Source organism: Phyllostomus discolor, chromosome 2 (genome assembly GCF_004126475.2).
Source record: "Phyllostomus discolor isolate MPI-MPIP mPhyDis1 chromosome 2, mPhyDis1.pri.v3, whole genome shotgun sequence".
NCBI classification, from domain to species: Eukaryota; Metazoa; Chordata; class Mammalia; order Chiroptera; family Phyllostomidae; genus Phyllostomus; species Phyllostomus discolor.
In genome coordinates this window covers 190465341-190482402 of record NC_040904.2, presented here as the reverse complement: position 1 = coordinate 190482402, position 17062 = coordinate 190465341, and the positions used below count along the sequence as shown (strand labels likewise).

Below are 17062 nucleotides of genomic sequence, written 5' to 3'. Positions count from 1 at the left end.
TGTAAAGTTCTCACCTGAATTCCATTAAATCACCAGCAAGGGACCAAACCTCTCGTTTTGCAGATAAGCAACTGGAAGTTCAGAGAGGTGAGGTGTCAAACTGACCTATGTGGTGATCTGGCTTCTTAGTTGCCCACTGTAACTTGTCTGGCAAACATTATATATTAAAAGCATTTCTCAGGCATTTCAATTACTAATCAATGAAAGTTACAACACACTAATCATTGAATGATAATTTTAAGTGCTATCTATTATTTCCAATGTTATTCCAAGTAAAGCCAAAAGTGAGTGTTGGTCAGGTTTAGATAAGGATTTATGAATAATATGATTACATTTAAACTTAGTAAATTTTAGAAAATTCTTATATTATTATTATTATTATTTTAAAGTTAACTAGATTGAAAAGGATTGGGTTGGCCAAAAGGTGTGCTTAGTTTTTTCTGTGAAATAAAAGACATATTTTTCATTTTCACCAACAACTTTATTGATTTGGATATTGAGTATGTCAGCTATCTCCTGCTATTGGCTTCTTGTGGGTAGAGGTCAGGGGTGCTGCTAAACATCTTCCAGTGTGCAAGACAGACCCACAGCAAAGAATTATTTGGCCAAAATGTCAATGGTACCAAGAAACTTTGCAAACCATTTTTGACGTGTTTGATCAGTCACAGCACCTTCTGCATACGCTGCACAAATCTTTTTTGGGTGTTTCAGTTGTGTTTTTACCCTGCTTAAAATAATACAGCATAATACACTGGAAGTGTTACGCATTTTATTCCATCTCCAATATTAAAATGGCTGCACAGAAATTCACCAATTTTGATAAGATTTTTAAAAAGGCACCCTACTGTGACAATTGTCACAATACAACCAAATAAAGTTGTTTTGAATGAAATCAAAGACAACTAAGCACTACTAGAGCCATTATACGGAAAAAAAAAACCCAAACGAACTTTTTGGCCAACCCAATAGATTTGGCCATTTATCAGAACTGATTTATCATTGTCTCCATGTAGGCTAATATTCTGCTAGAATTCTCCCCAAGGAACCTCTTTGCTCATTGATGGTAAAAGGGGGAGAGGGGTTGTCATTTTAACTTAGAACACATATTTTCATCATTTAATCATTTTGCTGGTAGAATAAATGAAAAGATATCCAGATGGGCATATGACTTACAAGAACATTATGAGTAGCAAAAAATTTATTCAAATATTTAATTGGAAGGAAATATATCTGGAATAAATTTTATTGGAATATACATAAAAAGGAAAGTAAATCCATTAGAATTAATATCATAAATAGTTGACTCTATCTAGAGCTAGAAATATTAATAAATTGGAGCCTAAAATTTCTAACCTTTTTTTTTTTGCAAAAAGCCAGTCACTTTTTAAATTTATATGGTAATTGTACTTTATTATTTTAGGTAGAGCTTTTTTTCAGCTACTATTTTAGAGAGATATCATACAAATTACCTGATTTGTTTTCTTTCCCCTTAAAAAAAAAAACAAAGCAAAAATGAAGTGGTAGGGGCATTTGCCTGCCTTAAGTACTTCAAAAACCCTAAAATCAGCAAGTTAGCAGAAACTCAGTACACTTGGACTACGAGGAACTACATGAATGAAGAGACATCTAGTTTTGTCCTTACATGTCAACATAGATCCCATTGATCAAGTAATCAAGTCTCGAATAACGTTTCCTGCGCAGGGATTCCAAGAGCATTCTACCCAAGAGGACAAGGCCTATCATGAGGAACAGAACCCCAAAGAGCAGGGTCCCAATGAGGAGCCACTTTTCAAAAGGAAAGCCATGTTGACTTTCTGGAAAACTGCGCTGGGAGGAGGCGCCTGCTCTGGTCTTCCCATTTTCCCGGGAAGCCGTTCTACTGGTGGAAGAATCCACACTGGGTGAAAGACCTGTAGCAGAGTTATGGGCCGCCTCTGCCGTCAACGTTAGGTTGGACATCTCTCTAAAGGGCACCATTTCTGCTAGGCCTTGCAAGTCTGTAGGTACCTGAAAGATGGTAGTTGGAACTACGGTTACAGTCATGTTAGCTTGGGGGGTAACTGCAGCATGTGTCAAAAGTGTAGAAGCAACTGTGGGAGGCTGGGAAGCGATGGTCCCTGCAGGCGGAGCTGTGGAGGCCACCTGTGGTTGAGGAGTCACAGATGGTATCGCAGGAGCACTGGTGGGGAGGAGAAGCGCGGGCTCTGGAGTGACAGGGAGGCTATGTCGAGAAGCCACGGCCTCGGTAGTGGGGAAGGTTGTCACATTTTCAGGCAGCAGACGAGTTGTTTTTTGTTCTGAGGAAAACTGTGAGCTCTGAGAATGGCCTTTTTCTTTATAAACAGGGAACTGTGTGCTCACAGGATCAGTCTTGAATAGCTTCTCCAAGTGATCTGGAGCTCCAGACTTCCAGGAAAATGTATCTCTCTGTAAGGCATCAGTGGGCTTTGAATGACCTGTGAGACGAGGAGGTGTGGATGTGACTGCTGGGCTTGGCAAATCAGCTCTGCTCGATGAGGGCAAATCTGAAAATGTAAAGAAAATGAAACGGAGACAAGTTGATAAGGTAGGTTAAAAGAGACAAATGTATCAGTCTGTTCAATAAGCACCCATACTGTTGGTACTTGACATTTCACTGAAACTTGTACAAAATGTTAAAAACACAAATTGCTAAGTCAGACCTGATGACAGTGTCTCTCCACCAGATGCTGTGGTTTATTTCTAGAATGAGGAGACAGAGGAGAAGAGGAATGCATGGAAGAGGATCAGGCAATAAAAATTTTAAATATATATATATATAATGAAAAGAATAATACTTTAGCCCTGGCTGGCGTAGCTCAGTGGATTGGGCGCGGGCTGGGAACCAAAGTGTCCCAGGTTCGATTCCCAGCCAGAGTACATTCCTGGGTTGCAGGCCATAACCCCCAGCAACCGCACATTGATGTTTCTCTCTCTCTCTCTCTCCCTCCCTCCCTTCCCTCTCTAAAAAAAAAAAAAAAAAATACTTTGTGACACATGAAAAGGACATGAAATTCAAACTCCTGTGTCCATAAACTTATACTGGCACACAGCCGTGCTCACTTGTTTACACATTGGCTCTCACTGGTTTTGTAATACAAGGACAGAGGTGATTAAGTACGATGGATTGCATTGGACCCATGAAACCTCAAACGCTGGCCTGAAAAGCGTGTGATACTTATTATTTGGCCCTCGACCAAAAAAGTCTGTGGACACCTCCTCAAGGATATAGTACTTTACCCTAAAACAGGGTCTGGATGCCTGGAATTCGCCTTCCTCCAACAACACTGAAGAAAAGAGTTTCTGCTGCTGGTGATACCGCATTCATAGGCGGCGTCACCAGGACGTTTTTAGGTAGAGCACTGTTTTTAGGTAGGATCAGATACTTTAAAAAAGAGCAGGACTCAATATATTTCATTTTAAAGTTAAAAAAAGACTATTTAAAGTACATACTCTGTGATATGTGTGAACTCAGAACTTATATAAGGCCACTGACAAGAATGAGCAAAACAGCTATTTCTTTCTCAAGAATGCAAGCTCATAAATAAAGCAAAGAAGGGGCTGGTCCCATTCTCAATAAGATGCATCTACTGGCAGCGAGCCTAGAACCACGCAGAGAGCCCGCACGCCTGCTGCCCTGACCTCATCCACTGAAGTTTGCCTTTGGGGCATGGGGCTTTCTCTTGGTCACAGTCACGGAGAGGTGCGCCACAGGGGGCTGGGAAACAGCCATTCCCTCAGCCCCTCTTTGGAGTTTCATTTTTAAGTGACTTCACTAAGTAAAAAATTTAGGGACTGACTATTACTTGAAAACCAGTTGAGGAAATGGACTCCCAATGTATTCTACTTCGGAATTCACGTATTCTAGTCTTTGGTAGAAATGATATCCCACAAACTGAAAAGAAAATTAAATGATGCCATGCTAAGTGGTTTCATAGAATGAACAGAATATACTGCTATCTTTCAAACTTTCAGTCTGTAAATATTAGTCAGTGAAATAGAGTTCATCCGGAAACACATCACCAAACAGGTATTTAATTTCACTCCAAACAGGAGGCAGATAATTTAGTTTTATGGGTAATCTCAATCCATGAACATGGGTATTTGCATAAACAGAATTATACACACAGCTTGTAAACATACTGTAGATAGAAACAGTCCGCAGCTCACTAGGTCCAGAGATGGAGCCACTTTGCATGTACTTATTAATCAACCTGCTCTGAGCTGATGACACCCCCTGGTGGCTACCAGCGGAACTGTTTGATTCTAATTCTACTTCATTACCTTTACACTAACCCTGAAAAGGTTTACGCACATGCCAAGTCCCCTTTTCTCTCATTTCCACTGGAGAGAACCTTTACCGCATACTCCTTTATATGTGCATTTTTATATATGCATTATAAAAGCAACAACATTACCAAAGTATTATGAAAATGAAAACAAATTCAACTATAATTTCTGTTGTCATGTCCCAGCCACTATTAACATGTCTGTATACCTTTAAAACAGTTTTTTCATGCAAGTGAAAAACAACTGAATGTTTTTCACCAGATATTTAGGTGAATTTGCTTGTTTCTACACCTGCAACTTATTTTTTAGCGTCTGCATCATATTCCCTCATGTAGATCCTTCATATTTTATACCCAACCGTGCTTTGGCAATTGGACATTTATTTGCTTATAGATTTTTCGACTAATTATATAATAAAAAGTTTTACACCAAGAGGGTTTTCATGTTTTAGTGTTGTTTATTTAATGTAGATTTTATGGAACTAGAATTATTGGATTAAAAACTTGCAATGGCTTCCTATTACACACTACAAATAAACCAGCATGCAAGCAAAATATAACCAGAGACATCGAAATTAAGAACAATCTGACAGTAACCAGAGGGGACGTGGGAGGGGATAATGGGGGACATGAGGGGAGGGTTTTCAGGAACAACTATAAAGGACACATGGACAAAACCAAGGGGGGTGGAATCAGGGGAGGGAGGTGGGGATGGCTGGGGTGGGGGAGGTAGCGGTGGGGGGTAAATGCAGACAACTGTACTTGAACGACAGTAAAATAATTTTTAAAAATAAAAATAAAATATAGTGAAAAAAACAAAACAAAACAAAACGTCCCACTCTGCTCTGGCTCACAAAGATTTTTGTGATCTACCTTTCTTACACCTGGCATATCATTCTTTAGGTGCTTGGTTCACTATCAGTCAGCCAGCTGGGATATTCGAACAGACCACTTTCTCTGCCCGGAAGGCCTTCCTGCGATCTCACATCTGGGCCCTTACCATTCAGGTCTCAGTTTAGGGGTCACTTCTTCAGGGACACTTCCTCACGGACACTTCCTCTGATCACCTAACCCAGAGATTATCACTCGGGGGTTATCTTCTACATTGTCTCAGCTCAGTCATCTGCCCAGCACTTCGTTCTTCAGTCTTTATTTCTTCTCTCTCTCCTAAAACCTAAGTTTCAGTGAGTGCCTTTTAGTGTTGTATCCTTGTATTTCTAGGGTGTAAAAAGTGCTTGGCACATAGAAGATACTAAATAATACTTGTTTATTGAATAAAGAAATTCATATTAATAATCAAGGATAGAATGACAAAAACTTTCAAGGAAAATTTGATACTGAAAGCATTTCATCTGAAAAATTAACAAGTCAAATCCTCCCCCAAGATCTATCCATATAATTCTTAGTTCACTTTCTGTATTCTGAACAAATATGTAAGTTCCATATGCATGGAGACTGTATTTCCACTGCTTTGCACAGAATTTGGCACATGGTAGATGTTCAACTAATATTTTTTAATGAACTTTTCTCAGGGGCTACAGAACAAAATCCACTGAGTTTGACTTCAGATAATGTGATTATAAATAATTCTAACCTAATGATAAATATACTAGAATTTTGTATATTTGCATAGGTCCTAATCCTTTCAAAACAGAAGATCTGTACCCTTATTCCAGTGCTGCTGACATTGTTCTAAGCAGGTGTTTCAAAATGTTGTCATGAAAAGTCTGTGCACCTTTTATCTTAGAAAGCTAAAAACAATGAGCTCGGGCTGCGAACCAAAGTGTCGCAGGTTCGATTCCCAGTCAGGGTACATGCCTGGGTTGCAGGCCATGACCCCCAGCAACCGCACATTGATGTCTCTCTCTCTCTCTCTCTCTCTCTCTCTCTCTCTTTCTCTCCCTCCCATCTCTCTCTAAAAATAAATAAATAAAATCTTAAAAAAAAAGAAAGGTAAAAACAAAAACAAAGCAAAATAAAAGCTATAGTTCAGAGGTCTTTCACTGGAAAGAAGTAGTTTGGTTTAAAAGTTGAATTTTAGTTACTTTTTAAAAGATTTTATTTATTTTTCAGGGAGAGGACAAGAGAGGGAGAAAGGGAGAGAAACATCATTGTGTGATTGCCTCTCGTACGCCCCCTACTGGGGATCTGGCCCAACAACCCAGGCATGTGCCCCGACTGGAAATTGAACTGGCAACCACTTGCTTCACTTTGCTCAATCCACTGAGCCACACCAGCCAAGGCTAAAAGTTGAATTTTAGATCATGAGATTTTTCTAGTGTGTCTCTACATGTGTGACCCCTTTTGGCAATTTTACTTAAACTCCTCTGTAGAAAATCTTTCACATGAACCATATCCTTAAATAATTCCAATCACAAAAGAAAATGAGCAATGTTCTTATTACCTCTAAATATCCTGTAACTCCTAAGTCCCTTCACTGGTTTCAGTGGACAGGCTTCCTCACTGGGACAGAAGAACAGGTAGCAGTTGGGTAGTCTAGCTGTTTTTCGAGTGTCGAAGATCATCAAGTTACACACTTTGTCCCCTGCAACAAAAGGTTTCATAAGCATTATTTTGAAACAGGATTTTCTAGGGAGTATGGCAGGCAGGAAGAACTTCATTTATTCTGGTGTCCAACACAAACACTTTTGTTCGCTTGCTTGCTGACAGCTGAATCATTTCCTTTTCCTCAGTTTAGTCCATTGAAGCAATGTTTAAAGACATTAGGTTTAAAAACCTGAATTAGGTAATTTTGGCAAAACCAATTTTTAATAGTACATTTAATTCTTTAGAAATAAGCTTTCTGTTGGCTAAAATATCCACCAAAATATACTGACTTTGCAATCTTTACATACCTCTCAGCTGAGTTGGGCCTTCAGAAATGGATCAAACCTAATGATTTCATACATCCCTTGCATCCTGAAGGTATCTCACACACCTATGAAGCCGTGGTTTTCTTAGGCAGCGTCAGTAAATTCAGCATCCTGCCTAACATGCCTCCTTCCACAAAGACTCTGAGTTCACTCCTAACTTTCATTTCTAGCTTCTCTTTGTCTTATGTCCAATAGGAATTATTCTAACTATCATGGCCTAGAGTTGGCTTTGACCTCAATCTGGTGCAATCTCACAACAAAAGAGTTCCTATGCTCAGGAAATTCCAAGGGTTTTAGGACCTCTGTGCCAGGAACCAGGGACAAAGACCAAATCTTCCTTCCTTCCTCCCTCCCTCCCTCCCTCCCTTCCTTCCTTCCTTCCTTCCTTCCTTCCTTTTGATATCACAACCATTACAGAAAAAAAGAGGAAGATCTAAGAGAAAACAAGATTTTTTTGGCTAATAAGTCAAGTAAGAATCACTAGTCCAGCATTCACTAGCTCTTCTAGGCTCTGAGGGCAAGCCCTTATCCATGTTATTGTCCTATCCCCAGCAATGCATTAGTGCTCAATAAAGTTAGGGTGTTTTTTGTTTTGTTTTGTTTTTTTGCATTTAGGGAATTGGGGTAGGTCCATATACAACTGAAAAACAACCGTTGTTCCACTTAGGTGTACACTTCTCTTTTCAGGTAATAGGGTTGGAACCTGAAATACGTAAAGTCTTCATTAAACATGTGGTCGTAGTTTCCTTCCGTGTCATGTGAGTGGGTCACACTAAAGGCTTTCCCACACCCCTTGGCGTCCTAGAAGCTTCAGTTAGCAGTCAGTTCCTTCCTGACTCACCTTATATCACTGGCTCCAGGGAAGGGAGACAAAATGGAGATTTTGTGTTTCCACTTAAAAATCAAATGCTGATTTTCCTATGGGATGAATTAAGAATTCTTTTTTGTCTCAATTCTCTTTCTCCACTTAAATGTTCTTTGTAATATCACATTGTATTGCAATACTCCACAACAATGGCATTTAAAGAGCAGTTTTGTTTCAATATCCTCGATGCCTGTTAGAACCTAACACGGATGGTCCTCAACTTTTTTATACCCACACACCTGAGTGATATACACACACACTCATCAGCAACTTCAACTCAGCTTAGGGGAGGGGAGGGTATACTTGTGGAACATTCCCCGGGTGAGTTTGTCACCCACCTTTCTATCCCATTGAGAATCACTAGTATAAACTATTGAGCCATGTCAACCAGCCACTTATGTCAGAAAACACGTGGAATAAAGGGGTGTCAAGGGGCTATTCCCGACCTGATATGTTTTTTGTTGAACAGCAAGCATTAATGCAGTCTTCTTGAGTTAATGTATGTATGGGCTCATTGCCTCTGATTCCCTTAGTAAGAGAGGACTGAATGTCAATGACGACTTCTCCCAGGCTCTGGGCAGGACAGTCATGACTGGCGGACAGCCTCACTGTCAGGAAACAAGCGATCACGGAAGTGTAGGTCAAGGTCCATTCTCCTCGGGACAACATTTCCTATTTCAGTATAGTTTTAGTCTTCCAAGGTCAAGGATAAGCCTCCCTCTGGTCTTAGTTTGCTTCAAGAAGATTGCACAGATGAAAGAATTTCTCTCTAGAACCAAAAAAAAGAAAAAATCATCAATGAGTTTTATTTCTTTTAGCAAATCTAGAAAAGAGACATTTCATTTCCTTTAAGTCAATGTAAATGACAATTTATAAGGCAGAAATAAACAAGTATTTGTATTCATTTCACTTTTAATAGATTTGAGACAAGCTTTTGTTAAAAACTTGGCAAAGAACTAACAAACACGTATACTATGCTGTCACTGCTTAAAAGCTGACAAGTGTCTATGAAGGAAGAGGTAGAAGCAGTAGGACTGCCTCTGAGGTCTAGAATCCTTCCTCTTCTTGCCTCTCCTAACCAGAAGGATAGGGGACACAAAATCTCTAGTCACTGATGAAGCAGTGATAATAGGTTTGGGCATATTTCCTTTCTCATAGTTACCAATTAGAGCTTTTAATCACCTACTGGGTGGCAGGCAATGTTCTAAGAAATTTACATATATTGTCCTATTTGATCCTGATACCAGCTCTGCAAAAAAGCTATTATTTTCCTCATTTTATAGATGAGGGCAAGGAGGCTGCTTTTCTTGATGCTTCTTCTCTTTAAGTATCAAACCAGAGGCAAGTAACCCTAACAATCTAATTCTAGGTGTTAGCCAGTCAGCAGGGGGACATTATGGCTCAGCTGAAGGCAAGTTTAGGGGCAGGTGTTGTTTTTGACATTCCTAAAAACACTAAAGTCACACTATGTATAATGCCAACTCCACTGGTATGCTGGTTCTTTTAGAAATAATATAAATAAATGTTAGCCTGTCAATGCCATACCATAAACTATCCTCACCCACTCACCCTACATTTCCAGAATGCAATTACTCACTAAATGATAGCCTAGAGCAGAATGACTGCTTCTTTAAGGTTTTTTTTTGGGGGGGGGGGTAGGGTAGGGGGTGGTTAATGAACTCTTTGGTAGCCAGGTGAGGTTTAGGATCTCTTCTAAGAGACATTGTAAAATGCATAAAATGAAATATAAAGGATTACACAAGAGCCAGTTATGTTGAAAAATAATTATCAAAGTAATTTGTTAAATAAGCCTATAAATCTCTGATGAAAGAAACCAAAGACAATCTAAATAATTGGAGAGCTATTCCATGTTCATCAATATTGTTAACATGTCAGTTCATCCCTGTTCCATCTATGGATTCAGTACAATCCCAATCAAAACCCCAGCAAGTTATTCTGTGGGTCTCGACAAACCGATTCTGTAGTTTACATGGAAATGCAAAAGAGGCCCAAAAGAGCCTCTCTTCAACACTGAAGAATCAAGTTGGAGAACCGACACTACCCAACTTCAATAACCAAGACAGTGGGGCATTGGTAAAAGAGTAAACGAATTAGACCAATGGAACAGAAGGGAGAGCCCAGCAACAGACCCACGCAAATACAGTCAGCTGCTCTTTGGCAATGGAGAAAGGATAGTCTTCTCAAAAACAGTGCTGGAATAACTGTATATTTACATGTAAAAAAAACTTTCACCCTTCACAAAAATTAACTCAACTCAAAATAGATCATAAATCTAAATGTAAAAATGCAAAACTATCAAACTCCTAGATAATAACACAGTGGAATATCTTTGTGAACTTAAAATAGGCCATGACTTTTTATACACAACATTAAAAGCACACTCCATGAAAAGAAAACAAATGATAAGTTGGATTTCATTAAAATTAAAAATTTCCCTGTGCAAGGCACTGTTAACAGAACAAAAAGATAACCCACAGACTGGGATGAAATATTTGCAAAATACATATTTGGTGAGGAGCTGGTAGCCAAAATATACCAAATAACTCTTAAAATTTAGCGATAAGAAAACAAACAACCCAATTAAAATGAGCAAAAACCAAAAACCTGCACACAAATATTTATAGTAAGTTTATTGATAATTGCCCCCAAACTGGAAGCAACCCAGATGTCCTGTAATTGATGAATGGATAAAGAAACTGTGGTACATCCATACAAAGGAACGTTATTCAGCAATAAAAACAAATAAACTATCAAGCCACGAAAAGACATAGAGAAAAGTTAATTGTCTATTGCCGAGTGAAGGATGACAGTCTGAAAAGGTATAATTCCAAATAGATTATATTCTGGAGAAAGCAAAACTACATTAACAATAAAAAAAGTCAGTGGCGCACAGGAGATCTTTCGGGCAGTGAAACTATTCTGTGTGACACTGTAACGATAGGTACATATCCTTATGTTTGTCAAAACCCACAAAACCGTACAACACAAAGAGTGAACTCTAACATAAACAGACTTTAGTAAGCGAAAAACAACAAAATAGTTTAAAACCCCAGAAACCAAAGCAACCTGTATATGGGAACAGAGCATGAGTGTAACAGCTACTTTGCTAACTGTCATGTCCAACTTTCTAAGCAATAAGATAATAAATAACATTTCTATTTCTCACATGGCAGTTACCATACTAAGCACTTTACACATGTCATTTAACCCTTACAAGAATCCTAATGAGACAGATCCCATTATTATCCCCATTCTTTAAAATAAAAACAGCTATGTATTATATGTGCTTCCTAATCTATTAAATAACAATGGCAGTATGTTCAATAACTGGCACAATTTCGAAATAGTGCTGAATGTAAATGATACTTGGAGATATGTGCAATAATTTAATATAAAAATACCAGTACTTTCTCCTGGTGGCAAAACAGCTACCTTCAGCCCTACGATGGCTTTTGCCTACCTGCCTCTTGAAGGAAATGCTACATTTCAGTTAGAAATCAGTAAAATAATAAATCCTCACCCCCACCCCCAACCACAATGTTCACAGACTTCCTGAAAACTATCCATGGCCTCCCCAGGTTAAGAGTCCTGGCAGGAGTTTACTTTTTAGGCGGCCACATTTTGCAGGTTGTTCTTCTAGCCCTAAAGAAAACAAAACAGGAACAAAAGAGGAAATCCAGGCCAGTGCTTTACTTTGAATGGCTTCTGACAGAATCTCTCCTGAAGTTTTTGCAAGGAAACCTGGATGATGCTTAGGGGCTGGGGTAGGAGCTATGCTCCCAGTATGCAACATCTTTGTAGCTCCTGGACAGCGAGAAGTACTGAAGAGTTTATCTCATTAAAAATACTCGGCAATTAGGTAAATTAACCTTCTAAGCCCTTATTATTTAGGCCTTAAAGGTCTGAAGTTGAGTCTTGTCGAAAGATGAAGGGAAAAGGATGCAGGTGGGAGTGAGCGGAAAGCGCCTGAGCTTTGATGCCTGCTTACCATCGTCAAACAGACGTGTACTTAACCAAGTCAAATATTGGAAATCACTTAACTCCCGGAATAATCTAATCAACACACACACCCCCTCTGCAGAGTACCAGACAATTAGTAGGTTTGAACCAGAATACAGGGCCGAAATCATAAAGGGAAAAAATGGGAAAATTCCCCTTCCTTCTAGGAAATACATGTCGCTCACTAAACTATTCCTCTGCCGGCGCTGATGACGCCACCGCGGAGCCGGTGCCGGTTATGGCAGGTGCCTCCGGCCTGCCTGGAAAGCCCTCCGGGACACCGCTGGCCACAGAGACCCGGCCAGCCCTCCTGCGCCCCAGCCTGGTGTTCCGCTGCTCCGGGATGCGCGGTGCAGCCTCGCCCCAGACAAGGAGGGAAGGCGACGCTACCTGGGGTGGGTCGGGAGGGGATAGCCGGGGACGCCTTTACCTGGCGCTGTGGGGACCCGGAGAGGCCCAACCCTTGCGAGGACGCCCGAGGGGCTCGCGGGACAGCAGCGGCCACCCTGAGCCAGGCTCTCGGTGGAATGGCTGGGGATGCTCCGCAGCTGCCTCCGGACCAGCTGGCTTGTGCTTCGCAAGTTCCTGCTTCCGTCGCAGCAGCGAAAGTTTGCGGGGGGGAGGGCGGGGGAGGGTGCACATTCCTGCCCTGCAACCCGGAGCTGCTTCCCAGCAACCGCCAGCACTGTCCTCTGGGCACCCGCAAGGGACGCGAACCTCTCCCCCAAGTGACTGCAGCTCCTGGTGGCCGAGCGAGCGGCACAGAGAGCCCTCGGCCCACACAGCCCTCACCTCACTTACCCACGTAAGGACCTAGGCCAAGGGCGAGATGAGGGGGCGCGGGCATGACCCTCGTGGGTGCCGGGGGTCTACCGCTGTGCCTTCTCCCTTCCCAGGGCCAGAGAACGCACATGAATGTACACAGGAGGAAAGCCACACTACAAAAATGTGCACATAGTGCAAAGTCTGGCTCTCAGCCGTGTCCTGGTCTAGTTCCCGTCCCCAGAGGTGGTCACTGAGAGCAGTTTCTCCACGTTCAAGAATCTACAGTGCATTCTATCTGGGGCATAGTTATGAGAACGTATTTTGATAATTGGAGGCTTGAAGAGTCCTCAATTAGAGTTGGCATTCCTTTTTCTAAGGAAAAATGTTTAATAGAAAGATTCAAGATTCACATTATGGTAAATGATAAACTTAAATATCCTCCTGATAAGAGTTCAACTTTGCATTTTTTTTCTATTTGACTTATAAGAGTTGGCAATTCTTAAGTTAAATATTGTGTGCAAGTCATGCCACACGGAAGACATTTGAACTCTGCAGGATTTATTATTTATAGGTATAATGATTTAAAAAACAATGGTGTCTGTTATAGTTATTAAAATTGTATCCCTAACACTTAGCATAGTGACTGGTACTTAAGAGTTGCTCAGTAAATATTTAACCGAAGTGTATTTGTTGACTGAAGGAGTGGAAAAGAACTACTAGGAAGTGTGTTTTTAATTAGTGCACACTGCACCCCACCCCTAAACACATGCAAACAAATGCGACATTATTAAACCATTGACACTGAAGTTGCCAAGAGGTCTTACCTTTGACAATATCTCCACTTTGGTAGGTGTGAAAGAGCTTTCAAACTTAAAGCACTTTGCGATCGTAGATTATTATTCCAGTCCTGATAAAGGCAACTGCTATTCCTAGCTTTTACCAATAGCTACACGAAACATATGTTGACAGACTGCCCATAAATAATGGTCCATTGTGTGACACTAACTCTTAACTATGGGTACACAGAGGGTGACCTACTTTTGAATTACCATAATATTGAGTTACCATAACTTGGTCTTAAAGAGTTATCAAAGACAAGGAAATTCCACAGTGATTTTCCACTGGAGTGATTTTCCTGATGCAACAAGAAACTAATATACACAGTACATTTTCTCTCTGCTGATGATATATTTGAGGGTCCAAGGCATAGAGAGGTCACAGTCTTTGAATCTCCCTGTAAGGAGTATCCATACTAAGCACTAAGTGACTTTTCCCTCACGCAGAAACTTGAGACTCAGCATTTTGATACAATGAACCTGTATCATTGAAGTGATATTATGTATTCAGTTATGACACTGAACATAATTAAAATAATGATTAATGATGGAAACAATGATTAAAGAACCTTTCTATTAACATGAATGAGGTGTTTAAATTAGAAATTATATTCATTGGTTCCTCATTGCCTGAAGAGATTACTGATTCTCTTCTCCTGAAACTGAGTCCCGTTTCTGTGGAGGCACATTTTTAAAATAAATGTTTTATCCAGAAAACATGTATTAAGCTCCTGTGGGGGAAACTGAAGACCAACAAGACACAGAATCTACCTTCAAGATGCATACAGAGCAGTAGGGGAGACAAAGGTAAATCAGTGTCATAATAGAAGATGTTCACTAAGGAAGTTCAGAAGAGGGGCATCTAATGTGGACTGCTGGGAGGAGGTGCATAAGTTCAACCATTTTTTTTTAAAAGACAGTATTTTTAGAGCAGTTTTAGGTTCACAAGGAAACTATAGGAAAAGTGCCAAGGTTTCCCACATACCCTCAGCCCCCACACAGACATAACCTCCCCATTACCAACACCCACACCAGAGAGGTACATTTGTTACAACTGTATGTATTTAAAGTCCATATTTTTATCTTCTGCTCATTTGGTGGTGTACATTTTATGGGCTTGGACCATGAGCAATGACATGTATCCGCCATCATAGTACCATACAGGGTATGTTCACTGCTCTAAAAATCTTTCGTTTCAGCCTATTTATCCCTTCCCACCTGGCAAACCTGGCAATCCCTGATCATTTTATTGTTCCCACAGTTTTGCCTTTTCCAGAATGTCATATGGTTGGATCAGTATTTAGCCTTTTCAGATGGGCTTCTTTCACTTAATAATGTGCAGTTTTCTCCGTGTCTCTTCATGGTTTGATAGCTCACTTCTTTTTCTCACTGGATAACAACCCGTTGTTGTTTGTCCATCCACCTACTGAAGGACATTTTGTTTGCCTCCAAGTTTGGGCAACTATGAATAAAGCCACTGCAAACACCTCATGCAGGTTCAGTGTGGATATTCATTTTCAACAGGTTGAGCCTTGAAGGATGAAGTTCAGTTAGCTAGATGGAGCGATGAGGCTGAATATTCCAGATAGACAAAATAGCATGACTATGCAAGATTCAGGGAACTCCATCCTGAAGGTTGGCATGAAGGTTATCAGTGTGCATAGAGGAATAAAGTGGCTGGGGCCAGGGCATGAAGGTTCTCATATGCTACATTTCAAGCTGTACTCTGAAGACATGGTGAGTTATTGAAGGTTTTTAGTAGGGCAACGACAACTCCAGAGACCTAATTAGTATTCTAGAAAATTCTCTCTGCCGGCCACATGTAGGATGGGTTGAAGGAGATAAGACCAGAAGACCCTTCTGTTTTCTAAGAAATGGAGGAAATGAGAGGACCCTGAACAGGGCACAGGGATGGAAGAGAAATTAAGACTAGAGGGTCTAGACTTGTGACTGGTTGATGCGGGGGTTAGGGTAAGCATATTTCTGGCTTGGGGATGGCACATGGATGGATTGCCAGGCAACATAAAGACATAAAAGGAGAAGCTGGTCAGGAGTGGATTAGAGACACTGTGAGTTTTAGAACACTTGATCCCTGCCCTGGCTGGGGTGACTCAGTAGGTTGAGTGCCAGCCTATGAACCAAAAAGTCACCGGTTTGATTCCCAGTCAGGGCGCATAGCTGGGTTGCAGTCCAGGTAGGGGCTTTTGAGAAGCAACAGATCAATGTTTCTCTTACACATAGACATTTCCCTCCGTCTCTTTCTCCCTGCCTTCCTCTCTCTCTAAAAAATAAATAAAATATAAAAAAAAAACCATTTGATTCCTGGCTTTATCACTTATTAACTGTGTGATCAAGTACACTCATAAATAATCATTCCCCATTTCTCCTCCACCCTCTTCCTCTTCACCCTCAGGTAACCACTCACCTGTTTCTGTTTCTATATGTCTCTTGTGGATATTTACACGAATGTAAATGGCATCTGCGATATTCAGTCTTTTGTGATGGACTTTTTTCACATCGCATGTTTTCAAGGCTTATCCATCTTGTAGCACATATTACTACTCCATTTCTTTTGGGGGGGCAAATAATACTTTATTATATGGATATAACACATTTTATTTATCCATTTATCAAACACAAAAACCCAACGGTGGCATAGGAGTCCTCAGCCTCTGCCCCCCCACAAAGATCAATAATTAGAAAGCTATTCACGAACAAAAACAGTTCTGGGAGAGCTCTGGAGTACACTTAAGAAACTTAAACAACACAGCAGAACAAAAAACCCTGGGAATAATAGCATGAGAAGAGAAGGAAGACAGCTTCATTTTGTCTGCACCGTCCCACCCCCCAAGCCAGCATTGCTTAATGCCAAGAGGGAACTTCCCAGCGAGAGAGAGTTCCCCTCACTGAGATAGGAAGAGCTGGGTGAGGCACCGCACTTTCGGGGCACCTCACTCCGACTGGCAAAGCTGAGACCAGCACACATGGCTAGGAATACAGAAGAAAATCAAGGGCTACAATAGCAGCTACATGACGACGATTGAGGCGCCTGGTGACCTGCCCTGCAGACAGACCCAGCAAATTGCACCGCTGAAGAAACCAATGGTGAGCACAGGTGCCATAAAGGCCCCGCAGATTTCACAACTTTTACGCCACAGGTATTTCTATTTGCTGCTGACTGATGCCGGATTCCTTCCCCGCTTTCTCCCCTGCTCCAATACCCAGAACCACACTGGCGACCAGTGCAGGCTTCTGTGGCTGCATGAGTGCAAGATGCAGCCTAGACCCCCACAGTCGACCTCCACTGCTGTGTACACACTTTCGGCTAGCCCCTCCAGCAGTGCATTTGAGTACTGCAGGCCTGATACCTGTCAGCAGTCTCCACTGTAGTGTGTA

General features: G+C 41.0%; 1 protein-coding gene across 3 annotated transcripts; it reads right to left on the bottom strand.

Annotated features, from left to right (window-relative positions):
• Positions 1-1079: 1079 nt before the first annotated feature.
• Positions 1080-13677, bottom strand: MANSC1 (MANSC domain containing 1). 3 transcript variants are annotated; one of them, XM_036019328.1, is made up of 4 exons: positions 13655-13677; positions 8492-8814; positions 6712-6852; positions 1080-2525 (listed from the first exon to the last, which is right to left on the bottom strand). In XM_036019328.1, exons 2-4 carry the CDS (start codon positions 8712-8714, stop codon positions 1639-1641), a joined length of 1251 nt encoding a protein of 416 aa, XP_035875221.1. In that variant the 5' UTR covers positions 8715-8814; positions 13655-13677; the 3' UTR covers positions 1080-1638. The 3 variants fall into 3 exon arrangements, with proteins under 3 accessions (XP_035875221.1, XP_028388424.1, XP_035875220.1); XM_028532623.2 differs by lacking the exon at positions 13655-13677 and adding an exon at positions 12496-12743; XM_036019327.1 differs by lacking the exon at positions 13655-13677 and adding an exon at positions 12456-12475.
• Between the last annotated feature and the right edge of the window lie 3385 nt (positions 13678-17062).